Source organism: Paralichthys olivaceus, chromosome 11 (genome assembly GCF_024713975.1).
Source record: "Paralichthys olivaceus isolate ysfri-2021 chromosome 11, ASM2471397v2, whole genome shotgun sequence".
In the NCBI taxonomy this organism is placed as follows: Eukaryota; Metazoa; Chordata; class Actinopteri; order Pleuronectiformes; family Paralichthyidae; genus Paralichthys; species Paralichthys olivaceus.
This window is the reverse complement of record NC_091103.1, coordinates 23,061,630-23,080,632: the sequence shown is the minus strand read 5'-3', so window position 1 is coordinate 23,080,632 and position 19,003 is coordinate 23,061,630. Positions and strand designations below refer to the sequence as shown.

The 19,003-nt window shown below is 41.3% G+C and overlaps 1 protein-coding gene across 3 annotated transcripts in view; it reads left to right on the top strand.

The window, feature by feature from the left end:
- fndc3a (fibronectin type III domain containing 3A) overlaps window positions 1–18,758 on the top strand; it is a 45,014-nt gene extending 26,256 nt beyond the window's left edge. For all 3 annotated transcript variants that reach the window (XM_020088372.2, XM_069534023.1, XM_069534022.1), the window contains 19 exons: window positions 1,470–1,636; window positions 1,746–1,805; window positions 1,896–2,034; window positions 2,839–2,892; window positions 2,979–3,103; window positions 3,296–3,470; window positions 4,234–4,320; window positions 6,706–6,844; window positions 7,377–7,445; window positions 7,534–7,652; window positions 8,641–8,746; window positions 8,949–9,124; window positions 9,284–9,397; window positions 9,548–9,697; window positions 11,267–11,613; window positions 12,662–12,874; window positions 13,535–13,701; window positions 14,875–14,999; window positions 16,179–18,758. In XM_020088372.2, the coding sequence (XP_019943931.1) occupies window positions 1,470–1,636; window positions 1,746–1,805; window positions 1,896–2,034; window positions 2,839–2,892; window positions 2,979–3,103; window positions 3,296–3,470; window positions 4,234–4,320; window positions 6,706–6,844; window positions 7,377–7,445; window positions 7,534–7,652; window positions 8,641–8,746; window positions 8,949–9,124; window positions 9,284–9,397; window positions 9,548–9,697; window positions 11,267–11,613; window positions 12,662–12,874; window positions 13,535–13,701; window positions 14,875–14,999; window positions 16,179–16,502 (2,856 nt within the window). In that variant the 3' untranslated portion in view covers window positions 16,503–18,758. The remainder of the gene's footprint in view (window positions 1–1,469; window positions 1,637–1,745; window positions 1,806–1,895; window positions 2,035–2,838; window positions 2,893–2,978; window positions 3,104–3,295; window positions 3,471–4,233; window positions 4,321–6,705; window positions 6,845–7,376; window positions 7,446–7,533; window positions 7,653–8,640; window positions 8,747–8,948; window positions 9,125–9,283; window positions 9,398–9,547; window positions 9,698–11,266; window positions 11,614–12,661; window positions 12,875–13,534; window positions 13,702–14,874; window positions 15,000–16,178) is intronic.
- Window positions 18,759–19,003: the final 245 nt, after the last annotated feature.

Sequence of the window (19,003 nt, the reverse complement as noted above, 5' to 3'; positions counted from 1 at the left end):
AACTGTGCTGGCAGTTACTAAAAGGTCTGAGCTTTGCTTAGAAAGAAGCACTGACTTTTAACTGAACACATCCTAAGCGGTCACATCTGCTTTGTGCTGTGCTTTGTGGCACGTAAACCACTATTTATTTTTTCCCAGAATACAATCAATTTACATATATGCAAAAGACAGTTCATTATCTGAAATAACCATTGAAACACCTTGTTTAAAGGACACATATTATCCTCATACTTATGTTGCTAATTTTTATTTTGTGTTATTACTTGAGAAGGTCTACATTCTCCACTGGTAAGAAAACACTTTCCTCAAACTGTCCATTGCTGCAGCTCCTCTTTTCAGCCTGAAACACTTTGTTTTGGCTCCTATCTCTTTAAGACTCCCCAGATGAGGCGTAGCCGGCTCTGATTGACCAGCTGTTCTAGTCTATTAGGATTGGTTGACCACTTCAAGCGCAAACAGGGAATGTTTGCCTCTACTCTTTCCTTACCTGGCTTTGTTATGGTGCATGCATTATGCAAATGTGGTGCATTGTGATGTCACAATTACCAGGAAGTATCAGCAAAACTACTGACAAGTCATTTCTGGAGCTTGAGGAGCAGTGTGGTCTATGGGAGAAGGTATTCCTTTACTGCAGACCTTAGACTCTTGAATTTTACAGACCTTTTGAATACATTACAAAAACATATGTGCCACATTAAAGGAAAGAAATACTGAAAAAGGATGTGTCTTCTTTAATGGCAGCAGCTGTGTACATAAATGAAGAGGAGACATGCTGTTTCACCAGCAGCCGAGTGGGAAGCAGTAGAATTGGAAATAGAATATCCTTGACCTCATATAAGATGGATTTGTCACACCCAGTCACGAAGGTCAGACTACCTTGTAAAACTAGCAAAACAAGTCTATTGAAGACTTTATGGTTAAGGGAGGATGCTTAATACATGGAAGGTTCAGCTTCAATGGAAAGTCATTCTCTCTGCCACATTGGTTTGTTAAAGGTCTCAGAATTGAACTGTAGGAAGTAAAGTCGTAAGGCCCTCTTTACCAGGGCAGCACCTTCTTCCCTCTCCCTCGGGCAGAGGGGAGGAGGAGGTGCAGACTTGACCTGATTGAGTTCTTCCACATATGAATCCCCCCTGCAGTGTAGCTCAGGCTATTTTTAAACCTCCTCAAAACAGAATGAAAAATCATAGGATTGCTCAGCACAACCCGACCAAGTGCAGAAAACTCAGAAGTTGCATCAGCTTGAATATTTTGATCCTGTGGAATTTGCAAGCAGTTTGATTTTGGTGATATTTTTAGATATTTAAAAAAAAGAAATACAAAGGTGAAAGTGTAATATTTACATGGCCCTTTGGGTTTAGTGTAGTAAAAATGTGGCAGAATGTGCAGTTAGAGGAATACAATCTTTCTTTCCATGTCTTGGTTTGATGGTGTTACATATGTAATAATGATCCACCTTCACATGATAGGTGTCAGACATCCAGGCCAGAGGAGTGGTAGTGAGCTGGAGTGTGCCCTCTAGGCCAGAGAGTGACAGCAGCAGTGCGGAGGAGGACTGCAGCCCTCTGGAGGCCCTCAGCTACGAAGTCTCCATCTCATTTAGCGGCAAAGATGGGAAATACAAGAGCATGTATTGGTGAGCACAAGCAGTAGGATGAACACAAGCAGTAGGATGAACACAAGCAGTAGGATGCCATGAAGTTCATCATCAACTAAAAGATTTTCCGTTTCTTCTTTTGATGCAGCGGGGAAGAAATAAGTGCATCTTTAGAAGACCTTCGACCAGCAACAGACTATCACGTCAGGTTGGCATCGCCCTCCAGCTGCCTTTGTTTGAACTATAGTGTTAATCCACAGAGGAACATTTTGCGACTTCTTTGTTCTCCTTTCCTCAGGGTGCAGGCCTTGTGTAACTGTTTACAGGGAAGCCCATCGGAGGCTGTGAGCTTCACCACTTCAAGCTCTGAGCCGGAACCTCCCAATCCTCCCAGGAAGGCCAGTGGTACCAAGAACACACTCGTTCTCCAGTGGAAGGTAAAAACAGTGGCACCCGATAAATGGAATCAGGACTTCTATTCAGGCATTTATTTGACATGAAAGTTACGATTTACTAAGAATAAAAAACATGAAGTAGATTTACAAGATATTTGGACCCTGCCCTCAGTAATGATACCATGCTGTTACCATGGGTAGTGGTAACATATTGAATACAGGTTGTATACGATATCTGCCACAAAAATGTTATTTTGCCCTCTTGATCAGCCTTTAGGTACATAATGACAAAACGTCACTTCTTTAAAAACACCTCAAATTAGCTCGGAAAAGGAGAAAATCAAATATTCAGAAAAGACTTTAACAGCACTCAGTAAAGTGCTCACCTTCATTGAGGCCCAACAGTCCTCTTTATCAACCCACATTAAAATTCACTAGACCCAGATTTTGATTTGGATCTGCATCAATTGGCACTCATTGTTACCAGTCCCCCAAATATTCCTTTTTTTTTTTCTTTTTTTTTTTTCAAGATCCCTTGCAATAAAAAGAAGAAATGAAAGAAATTCAGCTTCTATCTCTGCTCATGTCCCATTTGTTCAGCAAGTTTGAGAAGTTTTTGCGTAAACATGCTGACAAACAAAGAAATCAACCAACAAACAAACAGTGAAATCATAACCACCATGGCAGAATATCCCCTTTCTTGACAACTGTTGCTAGGATCCCTGTCAGTGTGTTCACTCTGAATGCATACACTTAAAAAGTCAAAACAGACAAACAACAGTATAGCGTATGTATTAGTAATATGTGTTGTTTATATATTTATCTGATCTACCTGTGCATGTTCAGGCTCCATGTGACAATGGTTCCAAAATCCAAAACTACATTCTTCAATGGGACGAGGTAATTAAATTATTTTTATCATGAAAGAACACATAGAACCAAACTCATTTTCTGTACAAGTTAAACTAAAGACTCTCTCTCTGAAGGGGAAGGGCACTGGGATTTATGAACAGTGCTACTATGGACCTCAGAAGCAGTACAGAGTGACCAAGCTTTCACCAGCTTCCAGATACTCCTTCCGCCTCGCAGCCAAAAACGACATGGGAGTAAGGTAGGCCCCCCCCCCCCCCCCCGCTACTAGTTTACTCCCTGTATCCCCCATTTTTGTCCATTTTTATGTTACTGTTCTTTCCATTCATTGTCTCCATCTGTGTGTGTCTCTCTCACTCTATCTCTCCTGTCTCTTTTCTCCCATTCTCTCCCATCCTCTGTCTCTCTCTCTCTCTCTCTCTGCCCTCCCCAGCGAGTTCAGTGAAGTGGTGGACCTGTTCACTTCATGCAGTGTGCCATTGCCACCCTTCCCTCCAGAGCTGGAGAAGGCGGGGGTGACCTGGCTGTGTCTGAAGTGGCAGAGACCCACCAGCTCGCCGAAGGAGGATGACATCTACTATATATTGGAGATGGAGGAGGAAGGCTCGGTATGTCTCGCTTAGTTTGTATCTTACAAGTTAAAAAAACGGACTGAAATGCACAAATGACTTGGTAACATCTTGAAAATATTTAACATATTGTTTCCACTCTATGTAAAGTGCTTTCTGCAGTTGCAGTCATTACATTTTAGAGGCTGGAACTGCCAAATGTATTTTTTTGACTGTCCGACAGCATTAAATATTTACAGCATTAACAAAGTACACTTCCAGTTTTCACAATTATGATCCAAGAATGATAAAAATAAATGTCCCTGGTTGATATGCATCCTCTCATAGTTTCTTAGTTTATTCATTTCAACCCAGCCAAAAGACAAAATCCAACTTGCCTCTTATGCTGCGTTCCATTAAATGGAAGTTGCAACTGGAACGCCCCCTTAAGTTGGAATTTTTACTCGGAAAGTCAGAGGAACCTCTACTTAACATTGTTCCTGTGCAACTGGAATACCATAAATTCTGGTTGTTTGGGTGAGACGTCATTCAAAGGGGCGAGCTCCGAGTGTAATGGAACGCAGCATTATTTCTTTTGATACTTTCACAGTTTTCTCTAAATGTTACATGTCGCTTATACCTGCTGTCACCTCTACCTGCAGATATAGAGCTTCCCAGGGAAATCACCAAAAAAACCTCCTCTATCCCTGTAGTGGTTTGTCTCCAGCAGACCACTTTGTTTTCTGTGCTACAATGGTTGTCTTGTAAGTCATTGCTCACCTGGTTGTTTTCCTTCTCCCACTGTCGTTTGTCTCTGTCCCAGGGATATGGCTTCCAGCCAAGCTATGACGGCGACGAGCTCTCCTGCACCGTCAAGAATCTCCACAGGAGCACCAAGTACAAGTTTAGGGTAAGAAAAAAGTGCTGTGATGTTTTGCAGTCAAAGCTGGTGATCCACGGCTTTAATTTAAACCGCAGTTAAGTGTGTATGTGCAGAGGGGACAGGCTTCAGGCAGGGAGGGTGCAGAGGCCCAGAGTGGCCCTATGACTCATCCATTTGCAGGATTGTGCCAACAGGGCGGTGGGCTACCAATAGGAAGGGTCATTACTAAACATCTAAACATTTTCGAGATTGATTCATAGTTCTCCGTCTTTTTCTATAACACTACAACTTGTTTAACACTGCTTTTATCAGAAACAAAAATGAGCTGGTTTTGACAGCTTTGCTCGTTTCCTTGGTTTTTGAATAACTCAAAGAATCTGCTCCAGGCAGATTTGTAAAGGTGTTGGAAACCTTAAATTTGTCATCGTAAAAGCTGCAGGTGTTCTGTGCAAAAGTGTCAGCAACGTGTGTCAGAATAAGACATTTCACTTCTTTTAACAACACAGGAATGAAGAGTGTGTTGATGAATTTAAAGGCTAAGGATAATTTTGAAGAGGACCAAACTGACTCAAATGTGATTCCAACACTGCCGGGATTAGTGGTTCAATCCCCATTAGGGCCATTCATGCTTAATACATATGCAGTCGTAATTCTCTAAGGCTCTTAGATAAATGTATCTTGAGGTTTCAGCTCTGCCTGCGGCTGGCAGCCCCACAGGGCATTCAGACTGAGTGCGAGCCAACTTGTTCAAACCAGGGCTGGGGCCTATAATATAATTATGTATAACAACTTAAAAAAAACATTAAACATTATTGCCTTTTAAATGATTTGGCTCGTAACATTCTTCATTTTTCTTATTGTCAGCAAAGCCAATGGAAAGATCAAAACAAACAGTAAATTTATAAAATTGCCGTTGTGTAGCTCCTGTGCCAAATATCTCTGTTGTCCAAAAACATTTCAATATTTTCAATGAGGCCCACTGTTGCACTTAATTATTTTGTTCCAATGAAAACCGCTGTAATTTGAGATGATCTCTCCTACTTTTGTAAATACTCAGCTGTGTGTATTATTGTACAGAAAAATACTGCCCAACATACTTAATTTACTACTAGAAATAAAATTATACATCGATTACTATTTTTAGTTTAACCATTTTTAATTTTTTTTTGACATGAAGTCTTTAGCAGGAATAAACAAGCTTGAGAGTGAGTGGTACAGGAAAGTTATAAAATTGCGTCACCGTTTAATTCATTGTAGATTTTGGTCTTTTTATGGGACTTGTTCACAATAATAAAGATAAAGAAAGAATATAAACATTGACACAAAAACTTTTAAACTATAATTCACATAAATTCAGTTAATGTTAGTTTTGTTGCATTGCTCATGTAATCTCACTATAATGTGTTGAATCTGTCCATACAAGTAATTCACCTATCTCAAAACACTTTCATCCCATCCACATCAAACTTGGTAGGTATATTACTTGGAGCCCAAGGCAGTGCAGCATTGACTTTTGACATGTTTAACTTTAATATATTTTCCATTATTTTGATGAATCAGATGGATAGGGCTCTGTAGCTGCATTGGGCGGGACTCATCAACTTAAGTGATGTCATTGATCATGCAGCAACCAGCAACACCAAAGAGCAAGTTACGGCCAATTTTAAACATGAGTGTTAAAAATGGATACTGCACGAGTATATAACAACTGACTTGTTCATAGTCAGGTTGGTTAAAATAACTTTATGTCCTGAAATTGAACTCTGTTGCTAGTTGAAGCTAACCTGCAGGACAACGACTCTTTGTATCTGTCCAGCACTTAAGAACGTGAAATCATTTAAATACAAAGACTGAGTATTAGAAAGCTTTACTCACATAGCCTAAAATATACACACCAGAGCAATTTCAAACAATTCTCACAGAAAGTTATTGTTACCCAAACAAACCACCATATGCCCAAATGCAACGTTCATTAGTCACCCTCGAGACTCTTTCCCTTTCTCCCTCTTTCACTCTCTCCCTCATGTCCAATTATCCAGCTGCAGCATGAGCGGAGGCTGGGTGCTGTGCACGTTTGTCTTGGTACAGTATGGATATGAGCTGTACTCAGCAGGCCCACAGAGATTTTCACATTACTGCAGATGTGCCATACTGAAATGCAAATGCCACTGAAGCTTATTGCCTACATTTTTTAAACTGTGGTGTAGAAACGTTTTTTTTTTTAAACTAATTTTTCTGATGATGTATTTTTCCGTGGCCATTTTATATGTTACACTCACACTGTGTCTCAGATCCCTTCATTACCCTTCTCTGAGTCTAGTCAGTGCTTGTTAACATAATGACCTTTATGCACTCACTGACTGACAGCAGTAATATGACTTCTCACTGACTGTGTTAATGTGTTTTCTTCAGGTGGCGGCATACAACTCAGAAGGAAAGAGCAACCCCAGCCAGGTGGTTGAGTTCATCACAAACCCAGACAGACCAAGTGGTCCCTGCAGGCCTGTCATCAGGGGAAGAGTCCTGCCCAACAGTTTCAAGATGGCCTGGGGTGAGTGTTATACTATCGTGTGCCCTTTCTTACATAAAGACACTCAAGTTTTACACGGCGAGGCAAATTTACTCTCAAGGTTCTCATTGAGCTCTGCCTGATCAGAGATGACTCTACTGGAGACAGTCTCTGTCATTCAGACATCAGCATGAGTTCTTCCTTCTCACTGGACACACACATTACTCACTGCCTCCAGTTTTCTGAAGGGGGAAAAAACTAATGTCTGCAGATCATGAAAATCTTCAAGTAAAATGAAATTTTGAAGGCAACAGTCATGAAATGCCACATCATTGCAAAAAAAAAAAAAAGAGTCATTAATCCCCCTTTGTTTATGAAATGGGGGAATTATTGGGAATTTTGCTACCAAGAAGGTAGTCAAGCACATTATGCTGGAATTAATCAATTCTCTAGTTGATGTGCAGACACAACATAGCAAAAACTGAGCTTACTCTTATTCAGAGGCTTCCCTAGGTAAGGGAATTTGGTTAATGCTGCTTTTAAAACAAAAAATTGTCTTTGTTTTGAAATTCAGAGCCACCAAAAGATAATGGTGGTGCAGAAGTCACAAAATACGTTGTGGAGCTATCTGAGGGCTTAAGTGGTGAGTTATAAATTGTAAAAATTAAATATTCAAATTATCTTTTGCACTTTGAAAACATTGACATGTATATGAAATGATTTGTACTCAGGCATGTCATGGGAGCTGGTGTACTCGGGCCCGGCGATGGAGCACGTGTGTGAGGGTTTGAAGCCGGGCTGCTCCTACCAGACGCGAGTTTACTGCATGAGCGAGGGGGGGCAGAGCCCGGTGAGTCACTCAGCATCAGCACACATGCACAGACACAGCCGCACACATGGGCCTTGTGTCTCGCCACAGGAATTCAAGAAGGTTGCTGATCAGTACAAATTGATCACAAATCAGCTATTTTTTTATGTCAAAAAAAATATATATACATGTATATCCCCAAGTACTTACACTTCTTCCCAGACATCCAATATGCAAACACTCTCCTATTATTGGCTACTGCAGTCCACTAAACAATGTAGCAGGCCTGATTATTGTGTACTGTTTCTCTATTGGTTTTCTTATTGCAGATGCATTTCTTGGCTGTTACATATACTGCAATTGTTAGTACAGGAAGCTCTGAATCTCACCACATCACATCCCGTGGTTGATCTGATAAATTTTACATGAGTATGTCAAGATATGCTACTCTATTTATGGTGAGGTTTAATAGGAAATTGTCATTCTCACAGTCTCCTATGTTGGGAGATGAGACTGTGCTTCCTTGTGTGCAAGTACAAGGCAAAGCCGTCTAATCGATTAACTCTCCTTGCATGTGTCAGAGGATGTTTTTCTTAATTAGTACAGTTCACAGACACTTTTCATTAATTTCTTCATCAGCTGTTAGTGCATGCATTTATTCATGATGGGGCCTCTACTGACACATGACTCACGGTGGCCAGCTCCTGCCTTACTGTGCAGAACAATGTGACATAACACTCACATGTTTTGTCACAGGAGTTCAGTAAATCTTTTTTAAAAAGACCTATTTTTCACTCACCAGAAAATCTGCCTAACTTTACACACGGCTTTGTAAGGAACACGGGATGCAACTCAGAAAGATGCATTCCCATTTGCCTGCTCTCTGGTGTGTTTCAGCCTGAATCTGATAAGCTGGAGAAAATGACAATATGTACGCATCGAATTTGTGTTGTGAGAGAGATAAAGACAGGCAGGTTGTGCGATTGTTGATTTTATTTTTCTTAATTGGTGTGTTGTCTTCCCTCGCAAGCTGTCGGAGACCCTGCAGGTCCAGACTCCCGCAGTGCCCCCAGGGCCCTGCCAGCCCCCTCGGCTGGTAGGCAAGCCCAAAGCCAGGGAGGTGCTACTGCGCTGGGGTGAGTCATTCCTCTCCAACTCAAATCTGTGTGGGATGTAGCTTCTGTTGATGCATTTATTTGTCTAGCAAAGAACTTCAAAGCTTCGAGCTTTCATTATGCAGTTTGTTTTGTTTGTAACATTATCTTTGTAGATATACAGTATCTGACAGCGCTTTTAAAGGATATAGATTTATATTCACTGGTTTCACAAATTCTCCAGGCCCCCCTCAGGTAGACGGAGGCAGCCCAGTGTCCTGCTACAGTGTAGAAGTGAGTGGGCTGCAGTCTGAGGACAGCAGGGAGGTTTACCAGGGTCCAGAGCTGGACTGCTCTGTGGGAGGATTAATGCCTGGAAAAACCTACAGCTTCCGGCTCAAGGCAGCGAATAAAGCTGGGGTGAGAACGTCTGTCAGAGCTGATCTATCAATAACAGGAAGAGGGGTTGTTTTTTTCTGATTCATGCTTTCAACTCTCTTTCACTAAATTTGGTTTGAAACGTCTATTATTAGATTTTTCAGCTGTATGAAAATGTGTTTTCTTCTCTTGTGTGGACAGTTTGGACCTCTCTCAGAGCGCTGTGAAGTCACAACCGGCCCCGGGGCTCCTGAGCAGTGTCGAACTCCTTCCACCACATGCAAATCCCCCAGCTGTGTGATCGTGACCTGGGAGGTAAAACCAACTCCATTCCACTATTCCCCCTCAGATGCACATAAATGATCATTCCACGTAAATCATCTTGAGAACATATCATTTGTATTATTAAAAAGACGCCACAGTGTGTAAGTGCTGATGTGTAATTTGAGTGGTTGTGTTTTCTAGGCTCCTCCATGCAACGGAGCAGCGGTGACAGAGTTTCGCCTGGAGTGGGGAGCTGCTGAAGGAAGCATGCAGGTGTGTTACAGTGGACCGGGGCTCAGCCATGAAATGAAGGGGCTGCTGCCTGCAACCAACTACTTCTGCAGGGTACAGGTGAGCAATAACAAACGCTTGATTTGTTCTATGAAGCTTCTTCATTAAACATTAAGATCATTAAAATCTCGTCTTACAAACCCTGTTTGAGTAATTTCAGATTAAATATTGAGTGGAAACGTATTAAGAATTCAGGGGCGTTCAGTAGAATACAGGAATTTCCGAATAAGATCACTTATACAACAAAATAATTTCCCGTGGGTCTGTGAAAATTAATCTGATCGTGTGAGTGGGTTTGTTTGAGATCATTTTAAAAACATCAGTATAAAATATGGAAATTCACACCTTCTTTTTAATGGAGGAAGTTTAATCCAGTATATTTTAACTTCAATTTCTCAAACCTCACAACACTGATGCTGTCAGTTTTGTGCCGCTGCTTTGATCAGCTACGTTCAAGCAAAGATCAGCCGGTCATGGGAAGGGAGGTATTAAAGGATTTTGTGATTTTGCTTTTTGAAAGTTTAGATAATGTGTCTGCAATCTGAATTAGACTTGGTGGGAACAAAAGTGGGAAAAGCACCACCCTCTTTATATCCACGTGCCCACTATTTCTCCCTCTGTCTTTGCCATCGTGGCCTAATGTATAAGAGTGATGCTAAGTGTTCAGGTTAGTGGTCCACACCCTCTAAGGCACAACCACAGTCCTTCCTCAGTTGTCTTTTCTGAAGTCGTACCAGATTAAGTTTCAGATAGGCTGATTGATAGAGATAAGGAGACATAGTTATATATCCTATTAAGTTTTAATCATCCAAAATCTTTACTACCACATACCAGCAGAGCACAGTTGTTGCAGTGGCTGAAGACAAGTTGTGAGTCTCTGGGTCGTCAGGTGGTTTATGGTTTGGAGAACAACCATGAACTGTGTTTTTTTTTTTGTTATCTGCCCATAGTACTCAGTCAGTTTGAATTTGTTAAGCAACTGCATAGCAAGAGATGTTAGTTTTCTGGATTTACTACTGTGTTTGCCTGATTGAGTGTCTAATGGTTGCTCAAAGCTACATTATCACTGTTTATATATTAAAACCAGTCGGTTCATTTGTTATCTCATCATGATAAATAGACGGATGCAGCAGCAAGTCACTGAATGAATTTCTCAACCGTCACCAATGAATCCAGCACTTGTCTACTAGAGGAGACGTTAGAGGCTGGCAATAAACCTTTGTCTTTGTCCTTTGGGTCTGATGCAGGCTGAAATTTCAGACCATGCTGTTCTTTCTCTGGCTGCCTCTTTTGTGGTTCAACGGGATGAAGGGAGGAACACTGGCTGCTTATGAGCACTCACACACTGTGGTTTCCCTCCTCACACACTTCTGTCTCAGTACAGACAGTGCCATCCCTAAATATTAAACTGTAGTCGGGCTATACATCCAGACTTTGATTGTAAAAGTTGTTTAAAAACGTTACATAATCCTAGTATTTCAAAGGTGTTATATTCATGGTTTGAAATTAAAAACCTTACGCCAGCTATGTTTACATTGGCACTCCACCTTGTGGCCAAATATGGGTGTTACATGTGTTGTTTCACATGACACGTGTAAGTTGATGTTGACGTGTGTTGTTGTTGTGCAGGCTGTGAACGTGGCCGGTGTGGGGCCCTTCAGCGAGGCAGTGCTGTGCCAGACCCCCTGCTCTGTGCCTGCAGCCGTCAGCAACATCTACGCGCTGAAGGAGTCCGAGCTGCAGAGGTACGAGACCCCGGTGGATGCAGATGAGGAAGAGGAAGAGGAGGAAAATGATTCCCGGCCACCACCGCTCTACTCGTCGTCCACCTGCCTGGGCATTTCTTGGGACGCCCCGTGTGACCACGGCTCCGAGATCACATCCTACCTGATTGACCTCGGAGAGCGCCAGCCCATCTCCATCGGCCCCGTCAGCAAACACATCATTCAGCATCTGCAGCCGGACACAAGCTACAGGTAGATACTTCCTGGTCATAAAATCAAAGGGTTACGAAATTTTAATTCAGGGCATAAAAGAGGCAAACCAAATATGATTTATTAAATTTGTAAAGTCTGGTTTATTCTGGACAGGACAAGCAGCATTTAGACAAGACTAGACTTGGACTTTCATATATTTATCAAGTCCGAAACAACAGCTGTTTGTTTTTGATTCAGGATTGTAAAAGAGCTTTATTTTTACAGGAAACTACACTCATGCATCGTTGAAATAAAATCCTGTTCAGACATACATTTTTTTTAAAAGTCCTCCATTACATGCTGTTTATCTTAAGCCCACACATCTCTGTGGTAGATTCATGGTGAAGTCTGAAAGTGGGAGGATGGTGACATGTTCTACATTGATTAAGCCCCACACATTAGACTTGTAATGAAACACTGAGGTTGAATTAAAGTGCCGACTTTTAGCTTTCAGGAGACGCAGAGTCAAAATAATATCAAATGTCACATACAGACTGTGCATTAACAGAGGCTGAATATAAACATCTGTCAGTGAGATAAAATACTGTTAATACTATCATGACAGTCACTGCAGGGTCTCCGCTCAGGTCGGCTCAGGCTTACAGTCATGTCAATGCTAATTAAAAAACAGTTTTACAACGATCTCTGTCCAGATGAGTCTTTTAGCTCCTACATCACGTTATCATTCCAGCACGCTGGCCATGCGCGCTTCGATGTTAACAGGTTGTCTTGGTTGCCAACGGTCGCTTAGCTGCAGAAATTATTATAAATAAGGAACAGCAATGAGGAACAGTAAGAGTAGGGATTTCATTTCTTTGACCGACCACAAGGTGAAACTGTTACTGACAGGAAGTGTTGGCATCGCTTTGCATTCACCTCTGGTGGTCGAGTTGCAGCTGATAATGGCCAATCAAGAAGTGAATGCAGGTTACTACAGGTTAATGCACCCGAAATCTGCTGTTGTACTGAACAGTGTGGACAGCAGGCATAAACACAGCAGCCTGTTGCAGCTCTCTGACATTCACTTCTCTTTCTTCTTCCTCCTCAGGATCCGAATCCAAGCCCTGAACAGCCTGGGAGCCGGCCCCTTTAGTCACACCTTTAAGCTGAAGACGAAGCCCCTTCCCCCGCAGCCGCCCCGTCTGGAGTGCACTGCCTTCAGCCACCAGACCCTCAGGCTCAAATGGGGCGATGGCCCAGCCAAAGCCGCCACCTCAGACGCCCTCCAGTATCAGCTGCAGATGGGGGACAAGAGCGGCAGGTTGGTGGCCCCCATTAGTTAAACGAGACCTGAAGAAAAGCCGAACTGATAAACCTCAAGATAACTGTATTAAGGATCCTGATCATACCTGATTATTAAGATTAAGATGTTTCCTAGGTGATATGATTATCACGGTTGACTTGAGATAGGATCTTACTTCTTTGTTCAATTAGCAAATAAACACTTCAAGATCAAATGAAATTGCATTGCTGCCTCCTGTAGTCTGTCTTGGTGTGTTCCAGGAAAACGAAATCACGTTAGATGTTTGACACACTCGGGAAATTCTAAATCGCAATTGCTTTTTCAAAAGGTGCAGATATCCTGTACAAAGCCAGTTTACGTGATATGTAAAATGAATGCACTTACGCAGAGGACAGCATTTAACGACGGCGCACGTTAGTTGTTCAGTAGACGTTCATGTATAAAGAGCTGTGAAAGTAGTCCGAACAATCTGGTCTTTTACTTAAAGATGTCCACTGGTGACTTGATCATACAGGAGGTGCTAGTACCAGGTATGATCAGGATCAAGCAGTGTGGGGCACGTAGACCATAATGCACCAGAAAGAGCTTCATAAGGAGAACCCAGTTGCTCCTTTTGTTTGCCTTTTGTCATCTTTACCCTTTTGCTCATTAAATCCTCTCTCCCTGTCTCTCTTTCAGATTTATGTCCTTGTATAAAGGACCCTGCCACACACACAAAGTCCAGAGGCTTAATGAGTCTACCTCTTATATGTTCCGCATCCAGGCCTTTAATGAGGCGGGCGAAGGGCCCTTCTCCAATGTTTACACATTCACCACCCCACGCTCTCCTCCAGCCCCTGTCAGAGGTACAGAGACACACCTCACTCTTTCTGGTTCTCTTTTTCTATCCTTCTATCTCTTTCTATATTTTTCTATCTGTCTCCCTTTCGCTCCTTTATTACATCCTACATTCTACCCTACCCTACATCCTTCTCTCTTTCTTTCTTCCTTTCTGTCTCTCCTTTCCTCCCTCCCTCCCTCTCTTTCTTTCTCTTTTCTTTCCTCCCTCCCTTTTCCCTCTCTCTCTCACCTTTATGTCTTTATTCACACTGCTCTTTTCTCTCTTCCATTCCTCTTTCTCTTATTATTGATTTACTCTTTCTTTCTCTCACTTTCAATACTTTTTTCTCTCTTTCTTTTCTCTTTTCTTTTTTGCTATTTCTGTCTTTATTTACTGTTTCTTTTATCTCTCTCCCCCTCTCTCTCTCAGCACTTGTTTTCTTAACAAACTTTTATCAAGGTTTTTAACCTTTTTAACCTGTGGTAGAGATTCACACCAGCCATCACCCTCATGAGTCAAGTTGTCAGATTGAGGTCGACCAGCGTCTGTATTTTCTCTTGTGATCCATGATTGGCTGCCATGTGCCAGTTTGTCAGTGGTACTCAACAATTGGTCTCCACTCAGTGAAGTGGACTCTGTTTGAATTCAGACCAATTTCAACATGAAGTCTAAAGCTTAATATCAATATGACACAAAGAATGAAACCCTGCCCACACACACACACTTGTGTATCATGACTTCACCAGTTCAGTACGACCACGTATTTTTTATTGTTTTACTTAAAATGCCACCTACCTAAAGATGAGCATGACTCACACTGACTACTCTGTAATGATGGGGGAAAGTTAGATGTTACATGTAGTTGTCTGAAATTCACTCGAAGTTTAGCTGAGTCACTTCACATATCTAAGTGCTTGTATTTAAACAAACAAAAAAAATCCCTCAAAGCTCTGATTCCAACAGAAACTTCACACACATGAGAAAATGTGCCGGCAACGTACAAAATGCTTTAAAAAACCTCAAGAGAATCCTTTTATTTTGGCACAAATGTTCACTGAGCCGATCAACTGATTAGATTTCAGCGGTCAAAGGTCTGAGATGATTGATTGATCTCTCATTTTAGATTAAATTAATATCGTGTCGTTTGATTTTAAGTGTAAGTTTTATTCATAATTATTTTCTCATCCGCTTCCTCCAGCCCCTAAAGTGGAGCGTCTCGATGACAACTCCTGTGAAGTCACATGGGAGGCCCTACCACCCATGAAAGGGGACCCGATCACATACACCTTGCAGTTCATGACGGGAAACTCTGAGTTCAAACAGGTACAGGTCACGTCATATGAAGGTTCTTCATGTTTTGTGTTACCCTTGTTATGTCTCCCTTGTTACCTGTGGGTGACCTCCCATTTATCACAGTGGCCTTTTGTCGCAGATCAGGATGCAGATGGTTCCGGGGCCTTAACGTTTTCAGTGTGGCACTGCTGGCTTTAAATTGCCTATTATGCAAACGTCATTGATCCTTGAGGTTTCCCAGGTGTCGAGCCCCCGCCTGCACATTCATCGCTCTCGGTGGCCTCCACCACCTTAACGTGAAATAATGGCTACTGCCGGTTTATGCTAATCTCACCACATGATTCATGGCAATCGAATCAGGGAGGTGAAATATGTGGCTGCCATTCAGTGTTTGTTTCCATGGTTATTGTCAGTCCCAATATATATTCTAAAATGTTTGTACCCTCTTACGGTCGTCTTTGGTTTTTATCCTGCCAATTTATAAATAAGAAAAGAGCTGGGGACTGTGTTATTTTCTCATTTACACCCACATTTATAATTCATACGAAAAGCTGGTTCACTCAGAAAATAGAAAATCAAAAAAGTGTCACTCTAGCAACCAAACAAATCAAGGCTCTCCAAAAACGTGTGGGTGTGTCAGCTGGGTGAAGAGCGAAGGCAGATGGTTTCCCATTTCTGCCAACAAACAAAATTACTAACAAAATAAATCAGAAAATAGTTGGAGCTAAAAGAGGAAAGCAAAACTCTTCATCCATTATTGCTGACTGGGAGCTGAAAGCTGACATGAGGGGGAGTTTGTCACTTTCAAAGTTCAGCACATGTTCAGTGCAAACAACCTCATTTCACTGATGTGAGTCAGGTAATTTAGAAAAGTTGCGCTCTTATGTTTCTATTTTAGTCCAAAATTATGTTTATTTTCTTCATTCAAGTTCTTTATGTTGTGTTTAGTTATTTTTAATAAAGTTTATGTTTAAATTGTAACATATCTTAATTATATTGCTTTGTCATAGGGTTTGATAACATCTTAGGAATTTATATATACATATTATGGCTGATATATTGGTATCAAAAATCTTTTTCTTGCCATCCACCCCCCAAAATCCATGTGATTGGGGAAATAAAGGAATAATGAAAAAGACAAATAATTCATCTTTCCCCTAAAGAAACACAAAACAACCTTCTCATCTCCTCTTCATCTCCTCTCCTCAGGCATACAAAGGCTCCGCCACATCCTTCCATGTGCAGAACATGCAGCCCAGCAGCGATTACCGTTTCCGGGTCTGTGCTATCAGGCAGTGCCAGGACGCCCCTGAGCTGAACGGTCCTTACAGCCCCACAGTGACCCTCTCCCCTCAGCGGAACGACGTGGCGGTGGGCGGCGGAACGTCCGGTTCGGGATCCAGAGCCGGCACCGAGTCCAACCGAGCCAGACGGAGCCTGACGGACGAGCAGTGCGCTTTCCTCCTCCTCATGGTTTTCGCCGTCATCGCCATCCTCATCGCTTTTGTCATCCAGTACTTTGTCATTAAATGAGCAGTTTTGCGCCACCCAGCTGCAGGGTTATAGCTTTATTCTTTCCCCCGTCTCTATTGTTTTGTATCCTTAATTTTATACCTATTTGTTTTCCGTCGTCGACAGAGTAATCACATTACTCACAGTGGTGTGTGAGGAGAGGAAGGGCCAGTGAGTGACAGCTGAACAGCGGATATGAATCAAGGATGTAACACCTTATTTGGCACCTGCGATATCGTCCTGACACTCCTGCCTTTGTCAGCCCTGCCCCCGACTTTGTGTGATATCTGTTGTTCAGTTCAGATTTCTGTTGAATTACGAAAAGCTTCCTGTGCGTAAGGAACTCTGAAAGAGCAGGGATATGATTTATTTTGGGGAGAGGGTCAAGGGGGGAAGGGTGGGCTTCGACTCATGTACTTGTTGATTACAGTATATATAGTCATTATTTATATTTCCATTTATGTGTCCAGTATGAAACTGTTTTTTTGATAGGTGTGCTCCTAAGACAGTACGTAGGTGTGTCATTAGCCTATCTGCTATTTGATCCTGGGACCTGGTGGGCCAGTGTTTGCACAGTGAAGGTGTGTGTGTCCAGATGTGTGTATTGTATGTAGTTCGTGCCACCGAGGTACACGGCTGGGAGGGCTCCAGGGCCAGATGAAGGGACTCGAGCCCCTGCTGGAGTTTAAGGGGATCTAGTGAGAGAAGAACCGCAAACGTAAAATCTCGCTCACGTTCATTTAGCACTTTCCATCCTTTTAGATGTTGAGAATGTTTAAGGATGCAAAAATGACTGGAGAAATGTTAGTATATTTTTGTACAGTGAAGACGCAAGGACCTGTAAGTTTGAGGAAAAATAAATGCTCGGTATAAAGTTAGAAAACAAACAAAAACCAAACTAACAGTGAATTCTAATTATTTTTACTATCATATAGTTCTACTGTAGCTTGTTTTTACAATCATGCAGCTGCTTTACTCTGAAATATTGTTGTCCAGCACAAAAAAATGTATGCTTAACTGTATGTTTTCTTTTCTTTTCGTTTTTTTGTTTTCTCCCCCCAAGTAATTGATTTTGCACCTTAGTGGAAGAAAACCTGGACTGCCAGCGTCTTGGTCTTGTGATGCATTTTATAGAACACACTTTGAGATTGTGCGAGCCCTACTTGTGTTTTGGGTGTTTTAGAAGTTGTATTAACACATTATTATGTCACTGAAACAGCTGATCTGTCTCAGCCCAAAAAAATCAATTACAGTTTAAACAAAAAAAAAATCTAAAAAAAACAATTGAAAGAAGTCTGTACCAGTTGTTTCAGAGGCCTTAATTGGAGAGGAAAAAAATCTCGGGAGAATTTTCTTAATTTCTCTTAAGTTTTCAATGTTTTCTTTTAGTGTTAGAAACGCTAAGCTGTGTTTTATTTCCTTTTATTTTTGCATCATTTATTTCATGTTAGTAAACCCACGTAATTGTGAGAGATATTTAAAGTAGTTATATGTTATACTTGTGATTTATTTTGATTTTGTTTGTTTTTTGTCAGGTCATACATTTTGTGAAGTATATTTTTTTATAATATTGAAGTAATATAAGTTAATACTCTCCAGAGAAAATAATAAATCCTGAGTACTCATGAATCATGGAACGCAAATGGCAGATACAAAATATCATGTACTTCCTGTGAATCAAAAATTTGCCTTTTTTTCTCTGTGTGTTTAAGTATTCGTAACAGATTGCTAACGCGGAGTTCTCACTGGTAATCTGGTCGTAATAATCTGGTTGTAGGGTCTAGTCTCGTTTGGTTTCGGTGGCAGATTACTGCCATTGAGAACCATTAAAAAAAAAAATGAAATACAGGTACCTTGCAAAACGTACTGGATAATTACATGATTTGGTCTTTGAGACATTCTGCAAATGTCTTCTCTTTGTCATTTAAAGAAGTCAAATTCCTATTTTTGATAGCGATTGCAACGTGTGCCATTTTAACACCTCTTCACCCGGGGCTCACCACCTCTGGCTGGGGAGATCAACAAAATGCTACAAAAATGAGTAAAATATGCACAAAAATAGAGACCATTTTTATGTAATTTAATGTTTGCAGTTACCTCATACACCGTACATTCCAAAATGAAAAATTTGTTATACTATACATACTACCAGACATATCACTTTAAAATGTTCGTTATGGGAAAAATGTATAATCATAGGTATGTATCTAAAGTGTATCTGTATAGCCATGATATCTACAAAGGATCCATGCACAATAAAAGATTTATAATTCTTAATCGTGTGTGTGAAGTTTGGGTATTTGTGTGTCTCTGGTCATAACATGGTTGTACTGGCACAGTAAATGTGTTGTTGAAACTGTACAAAGACAAACAACAGTTCAATAGTCTGCTTTAAATCAGTGTCAGAGACCTAATTCTGTTTACACAGTCACATTCTGGGGACAAAATACAAGTCCCCATACTGTAACCTTACATTTTCAGGTGAAGACATATTGTAAGGTTGGGTTAAGTTAAAGGGTTTA